The sequence below is a fragment of the Anser cygnoides genome, chromosome 1 (assembly GCF_040182565.1).
Source record: "Anser cygnoides isolate HZ-2024a breed goose chromosome 1, Taihu_goose_T2T_genome, whole genome shotgun sequence".
NCBI classification, from domain to species: Eukaryota; Metazoa; Chordata; class Aves; order Anseriformes; family Anatidae; genus Anser; species Anser cygnoides.
Genome location: NC_089873.1, coordinates 43,937,346 through 43,958,432, shown reverse-complemented (window position 1 = coordinate 43,958,432; position 21,087 = coordinate 43,937,346). Strand labels below are relative to the sequence as shown.

Genomic DNA, 21,087 nt, shown 5'->3' with positions numbered 1-21,087 from the left:
CAGTTCTTGGTTCTGGTTCCATGGTTCCTGGTTCTGTGGTTCATGCTGGTTCTATGGTTCCTGCAGACCCCTCCTCTCAACCTGTTTCTGCCGGAATAAGTGGCAGGCTCTTTTTCCTGGCTTGGAAGCTCGTGTCATAGCCATTCTCAGCTGTGTTAAATTCCGTGTTTCTTTAAAACCGGCGCATGACATGCAGATTGTTTTGTACCTGGAACTTTATCACACTTTGACCAGAAGTTATCACTCGCCCTCAGTCAGGCCACCTAGATTACCACACAAGGAACGCAGAAGGCTTGTACGTATCTTTTCTGCTTTCTTTTCTTTCCCCAAAGTTTCTAAGCTGAGAAAAGTCATTTGGCGAGGGCGGAGGGAAATGAAGTTTGAATTACTTCTTTTGCCTGTTACTGCCCCCGGTGCAGGGACCCCTAGAAGATGTAATTTTGGAGCAGCCCTTGTCCCTGATCATTTAGCAGGATCAGGCAGCCAGGGGTTGCTATAGAGATCCGAGATTCCCCATCCCTTCCCCCATCCCCAAAACGGCTGAGCACACTTACTTTCTTGGCACTCGCGGTGCCCTCACGCTGCCGGGTATATCGGGTCTGCGTCCTGGCAGCGATGGGAGTGAAGCTGCCATTTCTAGTTGTTCTGAGTCACTGGGCAGGTGGAGAGAGGGAGGGACAGGCTCTTTTCCCTTTGCCTTGTTTGCTCAGACAGCCCTGGGGAGAATGCCAAATGTTGCTCAGCTCGGTTCAGCGCCGCTGCCTTTCTGGTACTTTCAGAGCACGGACAGGACGTCGCCCTAAAGCTGCTCGTGCAGACAAGGGCAATGGATGCAGTTGGGCAGCCTGGAAAAAAGTCAGTCTTGCTTGCGTGGTAGTGTTTCTGGTCACCAGCAAATGAAACCGAGGCGCGGCCACCAGGAAAGTGCAGTATTCGTTACCTAAACAGATAAACAAAGCAAAACTCGTTGAAACAGCTCTTGTCCAGTGCGAGATTTCCTGGTGGTACTGAGGACCGGAGCACGTACTAAAGGGGAAGCTTCCTTGCTGGGGTGGGGAATGGGGAGCGGGACAAGAAGCGTCCTGCTCCTGTGTGCCTGCTGAGGCCTGGGAGGGCATCACCAGGCTGTGGGGCTCCCAGTTCGGGCGATTCGGGGCTGCGAAGGACTTGTGTGACAACCGCAAGGAAGGGCGGGAGGGACGCGGCCTCTCGGTGGCGGCTCAACTCCCGCGGTGCTGGCCGCGAAGCCTGGTTGCGGGGAGCTAAATGCTTTCCTGCCATTACCTTTCTAGGTAGAGTTACTGCGTTTTTTTCCTTTTTTTTTTTTTTAATCCAAAGGATGTTATGTAATAAGTAAAAAATCCTTTTATTTCAGTTGTTTACACTGGGGGGGAGGAGAAGCATGGGAACTCTCGGCCTATTAAGAAATTGGCCTCTGTTGCCAGTACTAACAAGGCATCGCTGCCTTTTGAAATCGGGTTGTTCCCTGTTCCATGCCTCTTCAGACCAAAGACCAGCTACGGCGTCACAACTTCCAACTGAGCTCAGCAAATAACTGTCGTAACACACCTCCAGCCCATTGAATCACCTAGACCTTGTCTCGACAAAGCCCTTGAGCCTGAAGCACTGCCTTTAATAAAAAAAAAAATAAAAAATGAGGTAAGCAAGTGCCCCGAGTCCACCTCAAGCTTTCCCTGGGGGAGCTGCACAGATGAAATCCTGCTTCAGAACCCCTGTCTGCGCAGGAGCTGTTGTTTTCTCATTACGGGGATCAGCTGGAGTTGTCAATTTGCCTATGTCGATAGCAGGGGAACAAAAAAAAATCCATTTCCTTGAGGTTGTCGTGTGACTTGAATGTAAAGAGGACTCGGGATCCGGCGCAGTTAATTATGCCCGGCTCTAACCTGCCTGCCCGGACTGGCTCTGCCCTGGCGGCTTGGCGATTCCTGCCCTGTCCGTGTGCGTGTGACTGGGGAGCTTTGCCTTGACGTAACAGCCAAATGGCCGAGAATGCGGGAGCGGATACGGTGACAGGATTCCTCCGGTGACAGGATTCCTCCGGTGACAGGATTCCTCCGCGTGCGTGCGTACCGGCGAGCAGATAATTAAAGGAGCGCGGTCAAGGCGCAGGTATTTTAAAGAGCCCTAACGTGTAACGCCCTCTTAGTAACGCCTTATTAAAACAACAATAGCATTTTAGCAATGTAATTGCCTTTTTTTTTTTTTCTTAATGGTGCTAAAAATAGCGCCGTCATTTTAATTTCCTGACAGCAGGATTTGGTTTCCAGCCAAGCAAGGGAGCATTAGAAAAAATGTGTTCTTTTGTAGCTAAATTCCCTTTAAACCAGAAGCCATGAAAATAAGGCTGCTCGTAATAGTTCTTACAAATCTTCCCCTTCTCTCCCTTCCCCTACAGAAGAAAAATGTTCCAAAGTTGTTTTGCTTTTTTTTTTTTATCGGTGAGAAAATGAGCGACGGTGGCTGCTGTTGCAGTGTCTGGAGAGGACGGTATTGACAGATTTCTTAACAGATTTCTTAATGTGTGGCGTTGACTGGCTTCAAAAATCCTCTTTGGTGGCAAATTACCTAAAATCCCAAAGGCAGTACCTAAAGTCCCTCAGGTAAAGGGGTCCTGGGCAAGGGAGGAGAGGCAAAACCCAGAAAGATGCTGAAGGTCTTGGTGGACGTAGGGCAAGAGAGGAGCTTGATGTTTAGCGTAACTGGATATTTTAGTGTTTGGGGGACAGATGCTATGGAGAATTATTTAACCAGGGGGACAGGGAGTGGCTTTGGAGGCACTCGTGCTCATCCCTTCTGAAAACGGGTGTAAATTCAACGTTTGCACGTCAGCCCGTGTGCCGAGAAGATCCAATTACAAGATTAAACCCGACTCCGGGATGAGATTTTCCTGGGGAACTCAGAACCAAAGAAAACGGGGGACGATTTCACGGGCTCCGCTCAGGGCCGGCCGAGCCGCTCCGTGACAGGGACCGCGACGGGGCGGTGGCAGCCGCCCGCGCTCCTCACACCGCCTGCGGCCGGGCCTCGCCGCCCGGCAACTACAACTCCCGGCGGCCCCCGCGCCGCGCGCACACCCCCAGCGGCTCATTGGCTGAGGCGGCGCACCAATCCGGAGGCGCCGCCGGGCCGGGCCGGCCAATGGGGATGCTGTTGCTAACACGCCGCAGTTATTTTTAGCACGGGGGCCGCTCGCGCACCTTGCGGGCCCTTCGCCGCCTCCGCCGCGGCCGGGCCGGCCCTACGCTGGGGGCGGAGGCGCACGGCTGTGAGGTGGCTAAATAGTCCGCGGAGCCGGGGTGGGGGGGTGGAGGCGCGGGGGCGGCTCCAGCGGCTCGGCCTCGTCCCCTCAGGGGACGGTGGTGATCCCTGAGGGGGCTCCGGGCAGGGCAGGGGCCGGGCTAAGCCGCGGGTCAATCCTCCCCCCCTCCCCCCGCTGCCGCTTGAGCCACGCTCAGTCCCCTCCTGGAAGAAATAACAAATAAATAAATAAATAGATAGATAGATATATAAATAAATAAAGTGGTGGAGGAAGGGAAAAAAGACAGACACGGAGCGCCCCCCCCCAGCCCCGTGAGGCGCGGAGGGGCGGAGGCAGCGGGAAGTAGTCCCGGCCCGCCCCCCGGGGCCGCATCACGCGGGGCGCAGCGCGGATCCGTGCGCGGGGTTGCTAAGGGTGAAAGTTTGCCGTGAGTTGGCTCACTTGGGGCCAGGGCGCGGGCGGCTCCGGGCCGAGGCGAGGCCAGGCCGGCGGCGGCGCAGGGCAGCGGTACCCGCACCTCACCTCCCGGCCGTCCCCCGGCACCCCTCCGGGCCGCAGCCCCGCGGAGGAAGGACCCCGCCCCGCGGAGGGAGCCGCAGGACAGCGCCGGGCAGGGAGAAGGCGAGGGACGGGGCAGGGACCCGCACGCAGCGCCCGGGCTCCCCCCCAGCAGCGCCCGGAGCCGAGGACGAAGTAAGTGGGGGCTGGGGGGGCCCCTTTGTGGGCTGCGCTGGGGGCTGCTCCCCTCACCCCCGGGCGGCCAGCGGGGCTTGGGGGGGGGGGGGGTGAAAGTCACCAGTGTCGGGGCTCCCCCCGTCCCTACACCCCCTTATGCCCATCCCCGCTGTAACAAAGGCGCCTTAACGGGGGGGGGGGGCAGCCCTGCTGCGGGGCTCTGCAGCTGCTGGGGGGCAAACAGCGGCTGCCCCCCGTCCTTGGGCCGTGCCCGGCCGGGGGCTCCGGGCCCTGGCGGAGGGGAAGAAGGAGGAGGAGGAGGAGGAGGGAGGGGAGAGGGGGGCGGCGGCTGCCCGGCGGCCCCCGGCGCCGCGCTGCGGGGCGGGTGCGGGCGGGGCGCATGTGCCGTGGAAAATTTTGCGCCCTGCCCCGCCGAGGCAGAGCCGGGGCGGCGGGCCGGGCCCCCCGCGCGGGGCACGCCGGGAGCCGTAGTTCGGAGGGGAAGTAGGTCACGGGGAGCGGGGCGGGGCGGGGGGTGCGCGCGGACTACAAGTCCCAGCGTGCCTCGCGGCCGGTGGGAGGCGCCGCGGCTGGGTCACCGCTAATGGCCGCCGGGTGTCCCCCCTGAGGGGGCGGGCGGGCAGGGGGGCACGGCGGGTGTCATTAGGCCGATTAACCCCTTCTCGTCACGCTTAACTTACAGAGTGTGCCTCTTTTAGACAGGGGGAGGACTCCTTGACAAAAGGAGAAGGAGAGGAGGCAGCGAGCTGTAGTTGTCTCCTTGCTGCCTTGTGCAGAAGGTCGATGAGGATGGGGACCCTCAAAGTGCACTGAGGCGTTTGTGTTGCTATTAGGGTGGTGACAAACACGGCTTCGTGCCATTCTCAGCCTGCAAATTCTCATTTCTTACTAAATTTGGGGTCAGGATTAGGATTTACCACACAAGATGAGCAAACTGGCTGTTCCCTTCCCTCATAATTTGCTGGGATCCCAAGCTGTCTGCTCCCCCAGGTGCCTCAAAGCCAAAGGTCCAGCGTGGTATCACACAACCCCCCCTTGAGGTAGCACAGGCCTTACAAGTGCTCTTTAACACTTACAGAGGGGCTCTTCGGGGTTTTGCCTGATGTCGTTTTCTGCAGAAAGGGCTTTGTCTCGGCACTGACACTCCTCCCTTCTGAAAATGGCACCTCCTTGCTGGGCCCTGCAAAAACTCGTTGCTTGTTTCTTCTTCGGTGTTCATCCATTCTTGGTCAGGCCCCAGCGCCCTAACACAACTTGTTACACCTCAGGAGTTCCTTAAAGCAGGTGTTAAAGGCAAGACTTCACTCCCACTTTTCCATCCTCTTGTTCGTGTGTTTTTTCTTGTTGCTGGGTTAAACGTGAGGGGGATTCCATCCAGAACTGACCTTGTTGGCAGACTCGAGGTGTCGGATCTGCTTTTGGTTGCTGTAGTCCTTAAACTAAGCCTCCTTGGACTTGGATTAGTACTGAAAAAAACACACCGTAGAATCCACGCCCTGTTTTTTTAGTAACAAAGCCTAAAAATACTTGAGGGTTTCCTTAAAGTTTGCTTATTTAATTCTTTTCGTCCACTAACCCAGACCAAGCAAACGAGTCTGGTCAGTCCTTCCGCCTCCTGACCGAGGCTGGCCTGGGTACGTGGCCGTGCTGCCGGGGTTCCCGGTCTCTCAGGGGACTGCTGACATCCGATGTTTGTGCTCCGTCCCCACCCCCAAATAATTGGCACACGACGTAAACACAGCCGAGCGCTGCGTGAGAGCATCCCCGAAGCCCATTTTAGGAAGACAGTTGAACGCGGTGTGTCTGTTTGAGCAAGGTGAGGGCAGCTGAAGGCTGAGCAGCCTCTGACTAAGCCGCCAATTAAAAACTGGATGTTCTGCTCGCCCGTGGAGAGGCGTGTAGGCTGCTGGAAGCGTGCTTCCTCGTAAAATAGCTGTGGGATTCGTTTGCTTCGGTGCTTTGGATGGGTGGTGGAGCGAGGTGCTGACCTACCTGGGGGGTTCGTGCCCAGGCAAACGCTCCCAAATCCGCGTGTAATGGGAGAGCTGAGTGTTGTGGCTTCACGCCGGGCTTCTGTGGGTTCTCCCAATTCCAGGGACTTCCTCGGGAGGGAGGGAAGAAAGGAAGGCTTCAGTCATCAGCAAGCAATTTTGGGTTTTATTAAGCAGGTACCTGGCCCTGGCACAGCTCGGCCTCCTGCTCGGGGATAAGGGATGTGAACTGTGGACAGGCTGTCGGCACCTACGTGTCTCATGGCCCTGCCCCCATCCAAATTAAGCTGGGATTTTAGGCTCGTAGGTAGGCAGAGCCTCAACCCGGTACACTTAATAAGATACCGATGCGCTTGCCAGTCAAGGGGTAGTAAACACGGCCTGGCAGCTGGCGCCTCAGCACCCTCCCTTGCTCCTTAGCCTCCCCTCCGCGCCTGTGCCAGCAGGACGCAGAGCTCCGCGTGGCCGCCCGGCCTCCCCGAGGAGGGGCTGGCCCCGCTGTCCCGGTGCCGAGCGAGTCACGAGGCTTTTCGGGTGGTGCTCGTGCGCGCCGGCCGGGCGGGCGCAGGTGAGCCCTGCTGGAAGCCGCCGGGCGCGGGGAGGTGCGCTCGCTGTGCTGCCGCGGTCCTGCCAGAGCAGCCAGGTGGCCGGCCTGGTGTCAGCGGCGGTACTTGGCAGCGAGGTAAGTGTAACCTACTGCCGAGAGCAGCTACACCCCTATTCCTTCTGCGCAGGACCGGGGAGGCTCTTCCCGTCCAACGTCTCTGAGGGCCGGTAGGTTTGGGCAGACCCCTAGCAAGCAGCACCGCTCGTTCTGCAACCTCCTTGTCCCGCTTTTGTTCATGGAACAGCGCGGCTGTTTATCTCAGCAGGCGGAGAATTGGAGAATCGTTCTATTTTCTCATCTTCATCCTTCTTTTTTCCTCTCTTTTCCTAGGTCTGCTTGGAGCCAAATCTCGTCTATGTGTGCGTGTCACCTTGTCTCTTTCAATACGCTGCCCTGACTTGCTTGCTGCGAAGGGAGTATGCATCTGGAGATTAAAGTTGCTCTTAACTTCATCATCTCATACCTGTACAACAAGCTTCCTCGGAGGCGGGCGGACCTGTTCGGTGAGGAGCTAGAGCGCCTGCTGAAGAAGAAATATGAGGGTCACTGGTACCCGGAGAAGCCTCTGAAGGGATCGGGCTATCGCTGCGTCCACATCGGGGAGACGGTGGACCCGGTGGTGGAGCTGGCGGCCAAGCGCAGCGGGCTGGCGGTGGAGGATGTGCGTGCCAACGTGCCGGAGGAGCTGAGCGTCTGGATCGATCCTTTCGAGGTGTCCTACCAGATCGGCGAGAAGGGCTCCGTCAAGGTCCTCTACCTGGACGACAGCGAGGGCTGCCAAGCCGCGGAGCTGGACAAAGAAATCAAGAGCAGCTTCAACCCCGACGCCCAGGTGTTCGTCCCCATCGGCAGCCAGGACAACTCGCTGTCCAACTCGCCGTCCCCCTCCTTCGGCCAGTCGCCCAGCCCCACCTTCATCCCGCGCTCTGCCCAGCCCATCACCTTCACCACTGCCACGTTCGCCGCCACCAAGTTCGGCTCGACCAAGATGAAGAAGGGCGGAGGAGCCGGAGGAGGGGGCGGCGGAGCGGGGGCCGCGCCGCAGCCGAGGATGGTCCGGTCTCCCACCACCAACCTGCTGAAGCACAAGGGCCTCTCCCTGTCCATGCACTCTCTGAACTTCGTCGGGAGCGCTGGGAGCCAAGCCCCGCAGTCGCAGCTCTCCCCCAACGCCAAGGAGTTCGTTTACAGCGGCGGCTCGCCGGGAGCCGGCGGCCTCTTCTTCGACAGCGCTGCCGGCGAGAGCCAGGCCAGCAGCGTCCCGCCGGCCTCGCAGTTCGGCGCCGGCACGGGCGGCGCCTTCGACATGGCTCAGGTCTTCGGTGGCAGCACCAACAGCCTCTTCTTGGAGAAGTCTCCCTTCGTGGAAGGACTCAGCTACAACCTGAACGCCATGCAGTACCCCAGCCAGTCGTTCCAGCCCGTCGTCCTGGCCAACTGAACGCGAGGAAGGAGAGTATTGGGGGCGGGGGCGGGAGGGGGGAGACGACAACAACAACACACACACAAAAATAAAAAGAGGGAGAGAAAAGAAAACTAGAAATATACAGAAAATATTCAAATCTTATAAATATAGCTTCTTGGAAAATGAGAGAGCCCGGTGTTGTTGCGCTGTGCTGGCAGCGCTCCTGAAGCACTGACTTGTTTTTTTAACTCGGTCCCTGTGCTTTTTTCCTACTCCACTTTTTTTACTCCTCAAACGAGCCTCGGGTTGTTCGGTTCCCGTCCCCCGGTGTCGATGGAGGGGCGCGCTCTGCTCTGCTGTTAGGGCTCCGTGTGTGGACGGAGAGCTCCGGCTGTGCCCGCGGGCTCGGGGCATCGCGCTGGCGTCGCTGCGGGCTCGCCGGGCTGGGGCTGCGCGCTGGAAGCAGCGGGTGGCAGCCCCGCGGTACGCAAACACCGCCCGCCCGCCCCGGGGGCGGTGCTGAGCCTTCGGTCCCAGGTCCGGGTTCTGGTTGCCGGCTGTGAATTTTGTCTCTTCTGTCTCGGAGAGGGGGTTCCTTTCTTTTCGGTTCGAGAGGCGGCACTGTTGGGGAAGAGGAAGGGCTACGTTGTTGAAGCTGCTGTTTGAGTGGTGGTGCAAGGGTCCGCAGGTCGCTTCTGCGCCAGGGTCCCCGCAGCCCCCCGGCACGGGGAGCACCTCTATGCCCCCAGTGGGGCTGGGGGACCTCCAGGCGGGACGGGGGCCTCCCCGGAGGCTGTGGCGGGAGTCCAGAAGAGGGCAAAGAGGAGAGAGATGGTGATGAGACTCCGGTCTTTGAGGTTCTGTGGTTTAAAAGAAAAATAAGCTCTTTGCTGCCTCCCAACCCTCGGGTTTGGGTTTCTTTGAACGATGTCTCTGGAGCGCCCTCTGAAACCCACTTCCGTGGCTGCCGACCCGGTGTGCTCTCCCAGGACGTCCCTGTTCAGGGCAGAGGAGCTCCAACGCGTGCTTCTCCCTCTCCTTGAGCCTCCCCGTAGCCGTGCTGCCAGTGAGCCTCCGCAGAGGCAGCGGGGCTGTCCCGGGGGGGCTGCTGCTCCCCAGACCCCGTCAAGGAGAGCTTCCGCCTCGCGGGGCGGCTGCAAGAGGCAGGGCCCGAGCGGGCCGCGTGCTGCCATCGAGCTATGACCGGCACGGCAGGAGGGCGAGGGGAGCGGGGCCCCGGCGGCTTCCCCGAAACGGCGTCCGTAGCTAGGGCAAGGGGCTCGGGAGCAGCTGAGCTGTCGGGTTTTCCTTTCTTACTTCGTTTTCTGTTGGGTTTTCACCTCCTGCTTGCGGATGTCACCGCTGCCACCCCCTCCCTCTCCCCGCAGCCCCGTGGGACCTGGCTGCCCCCGCGTCCCCGAAACCGCCCGCGGGACGGCGTGCCCCTCTCTGGCAGAGGGCAAGAGGGGAGAGGTGCGGTTCCCCGCCTCCCTCCCGCTCGTGCGTGTGAAGCTTCGATGCCGCTTCGCCCTGCCCCGCGTGTCACACCCGCGTTAAAAACCGTGCTGCGAGTGGAAGGAGGGACCGGCCCCTCCGCCTCCTAAAGGAAAAAAGCGTGCTTCAGGAACGTTCCTCCAGCCTCAGGCAGCAAGGGAAACTAACGGCCTTTTTCGGGTCTTTTCTAGTCTTGGATGTAGGCGTTCAGCTTCAATTTTATTTTTTAAAACCTGCACTAATTTACCTGGTTTCTTAGGAAGAGAAGAGAGAATTTTTTTTTTAACTTTTATTTTTTATGGGTTTGTGTTCTTTTTGTTGATGTCCGTTTGTATTGAATAATTTGCTACATTTGTAAAATGTAAGAGGTATATATAATATATGTATATTTCTAACGTAAAAAAAAAATTGTAATTTTTTTCTTTTCAAGATTTTTTCTTAAAAAGAGGAGAGAAAAATATTTTTTCAGGAAAAAAAACTTTAGAAAAAAGCGGTGAAGATTCCTTTCTCCCCACTCAGCCTCCCTCCTTTCCCTCCCGCCCCTCTCCGAGGAGTGAATCGACAGTTGCCTTGTGGAGAGAGTGAGTGAGAGAGGACCGAAGTCTGTGTGTCTCCGTGCGAGGGTTTCTGCGTGCGCTTCGCCTGGGTTTCTTTCCAAGAAGGGGGCTACTGAGAGGGGGAACCAGGGGGTTGCTGTCTTTTTTTTTCCTTTTTTTTTTCTTTAGCGAAGGAGGAATACAATCAGAGTTTTGTATTCAGAATGTTGTGCAATATTTTGGAACGGGACATTGGTGTGTCTAGAGATTTAGTTAAAAACAAACAAAAAAAACAAAAAAACAAAACAAAAAGGTTGATCAAATCTGTACAGTTTCTATTGTTCCAGATTTTTTTAAGTTTGTATTAAAAGCATGATATAATAATTGTGTGTCGGCTGGTGCTGTGCGGAGGGACCTGCTGTGGGGTGGCGGCAGGGGGGTGCAGGGTTTCCTTGTCCTGGAGCAGCGCTGGGGGCCCTCCCCTCGCAGGCACTGGGTTTGGGGGAGCTCTGCGGAGGCTTCGCTGCGGTAGGAGCAGCCCAGCCCTGCTCAGGCGCCGCAGCGAGGGCAGCTCCCAGCCCTCGCCGCCAGAAATAGCAGCGGCAGGGGAAGAAGGGGCGGCTGCCTCGCCTTCGGGGTCAGTACCCATGATTCGGCTCCCTGGGGAGAGCGGGGAGCAGGATACTTGGCCTTGGGCGCGCGGTGCCCCGGAGCCCTTCAGTCAGTCGAGTTCCTAAAATACCCGGCTCTGCTTCCTGCAGGGGCTCGAGTGGAGGCAGAGCCTTCCCAGGCAGCGCTCGCTGGGGTGGGCGTGCTGCTTGTGGGACGGCTGCTGCCCTCCCCGTGCTCCTGCAGGAGCTGCAGATGCCTTCGGTTTTACCTTTGGGGTACGTGCTGAGCGAAGGAAGCCTCCAGCTGCGTGCAGAACCTGTCCCCCATTTTGAATGTTCATCCGCAGTGACTTATAGCGGGGTGGGCTCGGAGCTGGAGATGAGAACAGACAGTGTTGACTACCTTGTTTCTCATTTTTGTTTTTAACCCCTTGTTGCTCAGCTTTAATCGGAATTCCTGCAGCGGGGAGCTCCTCCTTTTTAGCAGAAGGACGTGGGACAGCTGCTCCGTGCTGAGGAAGAAGCCGAAATGCCTTTTCTTCCCTGTGCCTGTGCGACAGCTTCCCCAGCTTAGCCCGTGGCCCTGCTGCTGCCTTCTGCTCGGGGATGGGGGCTCCCAGTGCCGCTGCCTCAAAAAGCAGCTGAAGGGAGCCTGGCTGAACGTGCCTGAGGAAATAAACATGCTGCTGGTCCTCGCAGGGGCATCCCACCCATGCCCTCAGCCCCTCTGCCCTGCATCTCTTCCAGGAAGAGCTTTGCCCTTGGATTTGCGAGCCCGGGGAAGCGGGCTCCTGCTCCCGCAGGCTGCGCCCCACATGACTGCCACGCTCTGCCAAGCGACAGAACTATTTTTTCCCCTTCGTGTCTCAACCCCCGTGCAATCATTTATCTGAAGCGCGCACCGCCTCTCGCCCTTAGACACGTTTCTGGAAATGGGAACCCGCGGCTGTGCCCGCCCCATCCTTGCCCCGCGTTCGCTCGGCTGGGGCGTGGGTTTGGCCGGGAGCTCGATGCCGGGCTCGGGCAGCGACCGAGTTGGTCCCCAAGGAGGTGCGAGAGCCTCCGGGTGATTTTGGCAAGGCCGAGGCATGGGAGCGTCGCTGAGACGCTCGTCACGGGGGACTCCGCTGTCGAGAAGGGAAACTCGCGGCTTGAGTCACCGGGCGGGCTCCCACCCGAAAGGAGGAGACAGCTCGGGAGGAAAATGCCACGAAAACGCCATGCTTCAGCCCGGTGCTTTTCAGCCCGTGAGCAGCCATCGCCAGCATGAGCCGGCTGCGCTGGGGTTGGCACCTGCAGCCTTATGCAAGCGTGCGAAGCCGGCTGTGAGGCAGCCGCGCCGTGGCCTGTGTGTTAAATACAGCAAAACAACCCGGCTCGGCTCCGGCAGGAGAGCGTCTCCCGCTGCTCCACAGCCTGCTGGCTCTGCTCAGCAGTGCCTGGCTTACCGGGGCCCCGCGCCTCTCCGCGTTCCTGGAAAGCAGGAGGAGCTCGTCGTGCTGGGTCACCCGGGGGCCACAGCAGTACCCTGCGAAGCCTCCTCGGGGAAGCGCGGACCTGGCTCTCCCCTTGCCCGTCCAGTAGAGCCGCATAGTCGAGAACCAGTCGGGGCTGGACGTCGGCGTTTACGCTACCCGCAGCGTCCCGTCGAGTTGCACGACTGCCTTCCTCACAGCCAGCGCCACGCACGTAGGGCCGGGGGAGCTGGTGGGAGCTGCCCGGTGCTGTGCTGGAGCCACAACCACCAGAACCCCTCGCTGGAGCAGGGTCCCCACGCCCACCAGCCGTGCTGCCAGCAGAACGGGCATGGAGCTCTGCCCGGCGAGGCCGTTGGCTGCTCTGGTCTTCACCTCCCCCCAAATCCGGTCTTGGATGAATACACAGCACCAAATTTCACCTCCTCCTCCTGGAGAGCTGGGCTTCCTGCTCCTTTTTGGGGAAGATGGTGGTGGGGGAATTGGCAACTGCTGCTCCCGGAGGGAGCCACGCTTCCTCCTGGAGGTAATTGTCACTTGGAGGCTCTTATCCTGGGGTGGCAGCGGCTGAGCCTGGCTGTCCAGGCCCTGCCACGGGCAAGGCGGGCTGCAGCGCCACGGCTCTCCACCTCCCAGCCACCCAAAAGCCTCCTGCCCTCAGGCACAGCCTGCTTTACCCCTGCCTGCAGCATCTCCTTGTGCTGTGGCTGGGTGAGCGCTGGCCTCCTCGCACCTTGCCTCGGGGAGTTAAACGCCCACGTCGGCCTGCAGCTGAGTCTCTGCTCTCCCTTGTGGATGCTCTTCACCAGGCAGGGAGGCTCCACCTCCCCCATCCTTCTCTTTCTTGTCTCTCTCCTCCCGGCTCCACTGGACTCCCCCCTGCACCACTCACCTCCGGTGGGGCTGATTCCCCCTTCCCCCCCCGTGGCTTCCCCCGGCCCCGTTTCCCCCACGTGCCCTCGCTGGCTGGCCACAGCCGCCCTCCGTGCAGCCACGCGGTGTTTGCACAAACGTCTGCATGGCACGGGGCGATGGGAGCGCGTCCCAGAGCAGCCAGCTCGGCTGGCAGGGGCTCCCCAGCGCTCTCGGTGCTGCTGCAAGAGCCCAATTAGTGGCTCAGGTGTTGCCACAGCCACTGGCAGCGGCCCAGGAGCTAATGACAGAGCAGGTGGCAGAGGCGAGGATTGCAGAAGCGTGGCTGGAGCTGAGGGGAGCTGGTTCGAACGGCTTGTTCAGACCAGTCTCTGCTGGCCGCCTGGGACGATGGGTTTTGCAAGGTGGATTCTTGCTTTGTTGGAAGTCTCCAAAACACCCTGCTGCCTTTGAAGGGTGCTTGCAGCTGCGTTCGGCTCTGCCACCCCTCCCAGGATGCCCCAAATTACCCTGGGATTACCGGGGTGACCATACCCGTGACCACTGGTTTAGAGAAGGAGGAAAACTCATTAAACTCCAGAGGGGTTTAATCAGAAGCAAAGCGGCAACGGGGCTTTGACACATGGTGGGTGCTGATGCAACACGATGACAGAGGGGCACAAATGGCATGGTCTGATGAAAGGTGTGTTTGTCCTACTGAATTCCTGCACTGCGCCTCTGCTGCAAACGGCCTGAGGCACTTGGGACCCACTGACCAGAGGCGAAGCTATGCAAGGGAGCTGCCAGGGAGGAGAGGAGAGGCTGCAGAGTGACAGCAGAAACTGCAGAAGCGCACAGAGAGCTCAGCAAAAGGCTTGCAAGATGACAAGCAGGAAAAGCTAGGAGAGACTTTTCTGAGCAGGCTGAAGAACTGGTTAAAAAGAGGCACAGAGCTCTGACCGGAGCTGTTGATGCAGTTTGACTCCGGCTGTGCTTACAGAAGCAGGAGTTTGTGTACTCTTTGTAGGCAAACAGGATTACGTCAAGCCAGCTAATGCCACCATTTGGTTTGCTTGCTAAGGGAAACATTGGGCACGGGCTAATTGCTCAAGCCGAAAGGGAGGCAGGTTTCTGGGATCGCCAGGCTGTGATATCTGTGGGCACTCAGAGCTCCTGCCATGTAAAGCAGGGGGATGGGTGCAGCTCGGCTTGCTTATGCTCAGAGCAGTCAGGGACGCATGAACCCTCTGAGTCTTCTCTGTCCCAAACTCTTGTCCTTGCTGTCCTTCACCAAGGCCTGTGTCTCCTCTTGCACTCAATATCCAACTGAGTTGACTTCGGTGGGAGCACCACAGGCCCCCGGGTGCCAGCCCCCACGTAGGCTGCAAAGAAAAGGGGCAAAAGGTCTGCTCCTGGGCCTGTTTCACCACGTTGATGCTTCTTCCTCCAGTGGCTCCAAAAATGTCTTCAAGAGCGCCCCTTGTCACCGGAATACAGCCCCAGCCTGAGCAGAGCTGTGTGGCTGTGGGTGTGAGGGCCGCCATTTTGTGCTAATAACAATAATTCCGCGCTAATACCGTGTCGCGGGAGGGAAGGCAGAAATGACTAATTAAAATGTTGGGGAGATAGTCAAGTCATGAGAGCATTACTCAGGCGCAATTTAGCCGGGAAGCTGCGATTCACAGCTCCACTATGACAAAAATACCGCGGGGCTGAGCTCACCCGGCTTCGTCGCCGAGGTGTCAGGCTGGCAGCCCACCTGGACGCGGCTCCGGGCTGCCCGCCGCCGGGCTTTGTGTCACAGCCAGGAAACAGCTTCACGACGGAGAGGACTTTCGGGTGCTTGTTAGCTGCGGCCAGGCTCAGCGCGGGCTCTGCACAGCCCCTGAGCTCGTCCATCGCTGCCGTGAAGGTCCCGAGGTGCACGTGGTCCAGCAGCACGTGGACTTCTGGCAGCGGAGAGAACGGATACAGTAAACATCAGCCTCCGAGGGCCTGGTGTAGATTAACCAGCGAGCTGGTGCATGAAGCACGTGTCCGGAGCAGCTCCGCTCCCTCCCCTGCGGTGTCAGCCCCTGCTTCCACAGCTGTAGCAACAAGCAGTGGAGAGCTCGCGTGGTGGGGCTGTGTAGGAGGAGGGCTCAGCTGGGAGAGGTTTGGGCTGCGGATGGGCTTGGAGCCCAAGGTCTCGGGTGGAAGAGGTGTTTGGGGCAGCAGTGCGGTTTGTGGGAGAGGGTATTTTTTTTTATTGACAGCTCCAGCACTGTTCTGGCCAGCAGCCACCACGACTGGCAAATGCAGGGGAGAGAGATGAGGCAATGTGGGGAGAGGGGAAAGGACAAGGACGAGGACAGAGCAAAAGAAATGCCAAGAGCAAAGTCTACCCAGGAGAAAAACTACACAGAGAAAGCAAAGGAGATGGAAGCAGGGGAAATCCCATAGAGGGAGAGCTGGAGGAGCAACAGCAGCCCTCTGGCGGGCGGACAGTGGGCCAGAAAAGGGGTGCAGGAAGGAGCAGGGCCCGGCGAGGGGAACAGCTCCCATACAGGGCACATCTCTCTCCTGCTGTTACTGTCACGTCTTGGAAAAGACGAGCCTGGCTTTTCCTGGAAATGCTTAATGAGTAATTAGCACAAATATCTTCCCTGACACCTTTGTGATGCTTTCAAATGAGATGTTTTATATTACCAATGAGAAAGGTGGTCCTGTGCGGGCTTGAGGAGGGAGAAGACCCTCATGGTGGCATCAAGGGACCAGAAGACCCTCCTGGAGGGGTGAGTGGACCAGGGGAAATCCCTTTCACAGGGAGACACAGCTGAGATCGTCCATCTAGCTGCTCTGCAGGTGATCCCCATGCAAAGCCCTGCTCTTTCAGCTCCTCTCCGCTCCCTGCCAGGCAGGACGCCACACTCACCGGTGAGCTGCCTTTTCCATACCCTACCAATGCCTGATCTCACCTCAGCAGGCTTGTCCTCCCAGCGGGACCGCTCGAACGTGGATGTCTGGGGGTTGTCAGTGCCTCCCCTCAGTAGGGCAGGACGGTGGCGAGGCTCAGCCTAACCCTGGCGTGTCCCTGGGACCTCGCCTACCTGAGGCTTGTGCGGTGCAGTCCCGCCACTGTTGGTGCCAGCGAGGAGCAGGAGGAGAGGAACTTCCCCAAGCCTGTGCTCATTCACAGGCCAGGCCCCTTGGCGGGCCTGGCTGAGTGATGCTGAGCCAGGAAGGGCATTCACTGGGGCTTACTCATTGCTCTGGGATGTCGGTCCTAATGGAAAACATCAGGGAGTAGTTAGAATATGCCATAAATATTTACTAGTGAAGACATCCATTTCCTAACAGTTGCTGGAAGCCCGCAGCTGCCTGAGGTTTCAGGAGGAGGTTCTGGCTCCCGCTCCGGCACCGGGAGAAGCCGAGCGCAACCCTGGTGCCAGCACAGCGGCTGCAGGTGATGCCTCCCCTGCATCCGCCTGACAGACCACGGGCAGCGACCGACCACAGGCAGCAACACGGGCACCTCCTGGGAAGCACGGTGGGCTCGTGGTTTCGGAAATAATTCGGGTGGCCCGGCCCGCCGGGTGTCAACTCCAGGCCCTGACGGCGCTTTCCGCCTCAGCCTGCAGCGCGCAGGCACGTGGCTGGCACTCGGGAGACACGCTTTAAATAACCGCACCGCAGTGACTCACGCGTTACCCAAGGCGGTCTGGCTTCTGGCTTGTGCAGCGTGAAAGCCGGCGATCTTTGGAAGAAGATCAGATCCCACAGCGAGCAGACATACGGCTCAGTTCCTGGCCAGAAGGTGGGAGGGGTGGAGGTGTTTCTGGATGAGATAGGCTGGGAGGCTGAGGCGCTGTCCTCCTGACCTGCCACCACAGGCACAGCCCTGTTTGCTCTGGAATTGCCCCAAGTCAGCAGTATTCGTGGCTCTGGGCTGCTCCAGAGGTAGGGACAAGGCATGTGGAGCAGCGCCAGTCCCAGGCATGGCCAGCACTGGGGACAAGGAGTGCTATTTTGCCCTCTGACGCCCCTGACCCTTCCCACAGCCCACTCCCCAGAAGCAGCACAGCCAGATCGGCAGCTCCAATCTGCTCCTGGCTTTGGCAGGGCTGGGGGCCGGGATGCACCAGGTAAATGTCACGTCGCTCCCAGCCCGCCGACATGCCTGCGTGTCTCCTATTACGTACCTTGTAGTGCAAACGGGAGCTGGGAGGCCTCAGGTCATGCACACGTGGCGAACGACCGCTGAAAAAATGAGAAGGGGGCTGTTTTTACATGTCCCCTCCATCCTTTCCCAGCTCTTCCTGCAGCCCCAGCCTCAGTCCAGGCCTGGCCATGTGGGGGCAATTGGTGCTGGTGGCTCTGCTAAGCCATTCCTGAGCAAGGCCTCCCATTGCCACAAAGGAACAAGCAGAGGGTTGGTGGTACCTGGCAGAAGCATCCTCTCCCAGCCCTCCTGTACTGCACCTTTCCACCTCCCTCGTGCTATGTCCTCACCTGTCCGCTCCCCTCCAGCCCCTCTCCTCACCCATACATAGTCCCCTGCCTTCCCACCTCTCCTTCAGCCCGCATGCCTCTTCTTGCCTTTCCTGCCTTGTTCTTTCCCTGTAACTTTAGAAAGGTCACTCCCTCCTCCTCCAGCCGGCAGGTTATCGCAATTGCTCCAAGCAAAGTGGAAGGGATCTCGAGGGGAAAAAGAAAAAACACAACTTGTCCTGTGGAAATGTGAGACCCCAGTTCCACCCGCTCCATCACAGAGACGGCAAGAGACAGACAGCCTGGAGCAGGGGCACACGGCGCCTGACACACCCCTGTGGGTTGTCTCCTGCCGACTGTGGTAGACAATATTAGTGGGCAATATTGGTGGTAGGTGGATGGTTGGACCAGATGGACAACAGGTAGAAGCTACTGTGTACTGCAACTTGGGCTCTGCATGGAGATACTAATTTCAAGGACAGGCCTAGCAAAGAATCTTCTGGTGAGACAAACCACTTCACACAGTATTGCAAAGGCTGGGCTAACCATCCGTCTTCAGGAAGGGTGGATTTAACCTCTGACAGGTACCGAGCCCAGCCATTAGGGCAAGGGGAATTTGGCAAGCAGCCATTGTGAGCGCGTGGCTTGTTTGATCTAAAACAGGAGAGGCTGAGGTGGGATATGCTCTGTGCATCATAAATACATGCTAGGACAAAAGTCTAATCCATACTCCTAGGAGCTCATGTGGATCACAAAGACATTGAGATTTAAAATTAGAAAGAAGTCCCTAGCCAGCCGCGGTATAAAATCCTGTGACAGCCTGTCAGGCTGGTAGGTGGGCAGAAGAAGCCTAGTTTGTTAAGAAATGCGGCTGGCTGGTAGTGACTGCGTGGCAGGAGAAGAGAGATTCCTCTTGAGGAATTAGCCATACGCATCTGAAATTCTGAAATAAAGCCTGCAGTTGTGTCCCCAGGCTGGTCCCCAGAGGGACAGGTACAGAGCTGAAACCTCAGTGTGTAACATCCTCTTCAGGTGATGTGTTATTAGTCTTCTGCTTCCGTGTCCGCCCGGATCCTTGAAGAGGCAAAGCAGAGGTCACCTCTCTGCCTTTTGGGTTTTTAGGAAACTGTTTCATTTCCTTCACCTCTGTAACCTCTCCGGCCAGGGCTAGCCACAGGGGTTGGGTGAGGCACGGAGCAGGAGCAGGGCCGCTCCTGAGGGCTCTTAGTCACACGTTGGGTGTGTTGGTTTGTTTTGCTCGTGGGCTCAAGACAAAGCCAGCTCGAGGGCCAGGAAGGCATTTCCCTCGGGCTTGGTGTGCTGGGGCTGCCTGGGGAGCTTGAGCAGTTGCTCACTGTGGGGAGCAGTGTCCTTCTGCGAGTCCTTGGCTGCCTCGTCCCCGCTGCAGGAACCAGGGACACTGGAGACACCTTTGCTCTCCCCTGCGCCACGTTCGCACCCTCCAGCACGGAGCGTGACGGTGGGCAGCACGGGGTGCGTTCAGGACACGGTGGCCAAGCGTTCCCTGTGCCCAGACGCGGGCACCAAGCCCACAGATCGGGACAGCGCTCCCAGCAGAGCCGTCCCGATGTGGGAGCCCTGACACTGCCCGCAGCCTCCCGGCCCCCCGCGGCTCCTCACGGGGCCCTGCGCGCTGCCGCATCGCCACCTGGCGGCGGGCCGCCATCATGGCGCCGCCCCGCCGCCATTTGGCAGCGCCCGCTCGAGGGGGGCGGCCCGGCGCTCCCTCACGGCCGGGGCCCTCTGGAAGACCTCTCGTCATCCTTGTCATGAGAGGGGACACCAGGGGAATGTTAAAATGCGTTAAACTATGGCACAGGCCCGGCCTTGCTGGACAACAATGTAGGGATGCCCTGAAGAGAAGTCTAAGCTCTGGTTCTTCTTCACTGCCAGTGAAGACATGGACAAGTGAAACCACCACACCTAAGCACATCTCAGGATATCTGTATTTGACAGTGGAGCTCTGGAAGGGCTGAAGATACCAATTCCCATGTCATCAACGAGATTGGCACAGGCAGAGGAAGCAGCTCTGATTTTTTGAGTAATTCATTTTGAGTAATGCTGCATCGTCAGTGAGGGTGGCAAGCCCACAGCTCGCAGTAGCTGCTGCAGACCGTACTGCGTCCCAGCCCACAGCAGCACTCAGAGGCCTTCACCAGGTCTGGCACCCCCGAGCCAGGCTCTGATGGAGACTTTCTGCTCCCCCAAAATGGTGGCACACCACAACAATGCGATATTCATCCACCCCCAGGAGCCATTTCGTGTCAGCAGGACTTGGGAGTGCTAAAAGTAGTGAGCTCTCCTTGTGGTGAAGCAACTTGTAGGGCATACGTCCTTGGCTCTGCAAGTTGTCCTGATCTCACAGATTTTTGGGGGGACTCGTGCTGCATGAAGCAGCAAGCATACATGACAGGTCCTAGCTACCTAGAAGGCACATGCAGCAAGGCCAAAAACCTCATGTCCCACAGGAGGCCTCCAGGCTTGTGCCTTGACCAAATCGGGCTTAGCTTCAGCATGAGATGGATTTGCAAGTGGCACCTTTTGCTGGGCTGCAGCAGTGTCCCAAATGGGAGTGTAGCAATGGAGCACACGCTGCTTGCTTAATTGAGGCTGCATATCAGTCTATGAGAATGCTGAGGAAGCTACTCTCTCAGTTTAAGTATTTCACATATATATAGATAATATATAACGCCTTAGGAGCAAACAAGCAGCCAGCAGAATAAAATTAATGCACTGTCTTACTACAAAGACCGAAGCTGGCTGAAGCAGCTGCTCCTTAGGAGGAAGCACCTTTTCACAGGCAGCTTTCTCAAGCACGAGCTAGCTAGTGGCATGGGTGCGCCTAGAGCACAGAAGTCTGGAGTGGGGCAGTGCAGACATTTGGACCCTCACTATCGCTGGCTACAAGGCCTCCTGCCACAGCACGCTGCCTCTGTGGGTCTCACTCAAAGGCTTGCTGCTCCAGGGCTCAAGCAGGACTGGGTTGCTGAGCCTGTTTTCTCACAGGCTGGAAGCAAATTTCAGGATTAAGGCATTCAAGAGTCAGCTTTGACCTTATTAAACTTGTGATCAAGCACAAGAGGGAAAAGGTACATGAACTCACTTCTTGCCACATCTGGAATACCGCCAGTGCCTTTCCTTCTACTCTGCATAACAACCCATGTTGCCTTTTTGCTATTATTTCCTGGGACACCCCTTTCCAACGTAAATGGTCAACTTCTGGCTGGAATCCCTCCCAACTGGTTCACTCCATTTCCTTCTATTGCCTTTTCACTCCTCAGCCCTGCTCGGATCTCCCACACAGCACTGATCTCCCTTCCCACCTCCCCCTGACTGCCTTCTCCTCCCAGCATCTGGGGCAGGGCAAACGATGGCCTCCTGCTCTGAGGCCTCTTTACACAACTGTGTCGCCATCCCCTCTGTCTCCCATTCCAGGACAGGTGAGGGGCTGCACTGTCATACTGCAGGTAACATTGGCTGGGGAGTCTGGTATATACACAGGATCTCCAGCAATGTTCCACCTAGCAGCCAGGACACCCCCCCTGCTGCAGGTCCTGCTACTTCTCCATGCAGTAGGCTGCCTCCCAGCTTTGAGTATCAGCAGAGAAGGTATCAGCCTGGTCTTCGGTTGACTCCATTCTTCTTGTTT

The 21,087-nt window shown here is 58.0% G+C and overlaps 1 protein-coding gene and 1 long non-coding RNA gene across 3 annotated transcripts; one reads left to right on the top strand and one right to left on the bottom strand.

Annotated features, from left to right (window-relative positions):
- Positions 1–3,653: 3,653 nt before the first annotated feature.
- Positions 3,654–10,393, top strand: TOB2 (transducer of ERBB2, 2). Its single transcript, XM_048078792.2, has 2 exons — positions 3,654–3,973; positions 6,905–10,393. The coding sequence occupies exon 2, from the start codon at positions 6,993–6,995 to the stop codon at positions 8,013–8,015; it is 1,023 nt and encodes a 340-aa protein (XP_047934749.2). The 5' UTR covers positions 3,654–3,973; positions 6,905–6,992; the 3' UTR covers positions 8,016–10,393.
- Positions 10,394–13,134: 2,741 nt separating this feature from the next.
- LOC106045520 (uncharacterized) lies at positions 13,135–19,090 on the bottom strand. 2 transcript variants are annotated; one of them, XR_010830171.1, is made up of 4 exons: positions 17,129–19,090; positions 16,631–16,807; positions 16,037–16,212; positions 13,135–14,896 (listed from the first exon to the last, which is right to left on the bottom strand). It is a non-coding gene; the product is annotated as an uncharacterized lncRNA (long non-coding RNA). The 2 variants fall into 2 exon arrangements; XR_010830170.1 differs by having other exon boundaries at positions 16,037–16,807.
- Positions 19,091–21,087: the final 1,997 nt, after the last annotated feature.

Coding starts and splice junctions, on each gene's coding strand:
- TOB2 (XM_048078792.2), top strand. CDS start 6,993: ATGCATCTGGAGATTAAAGTTGCTCTTAACTTCATCATCTCATACCTG.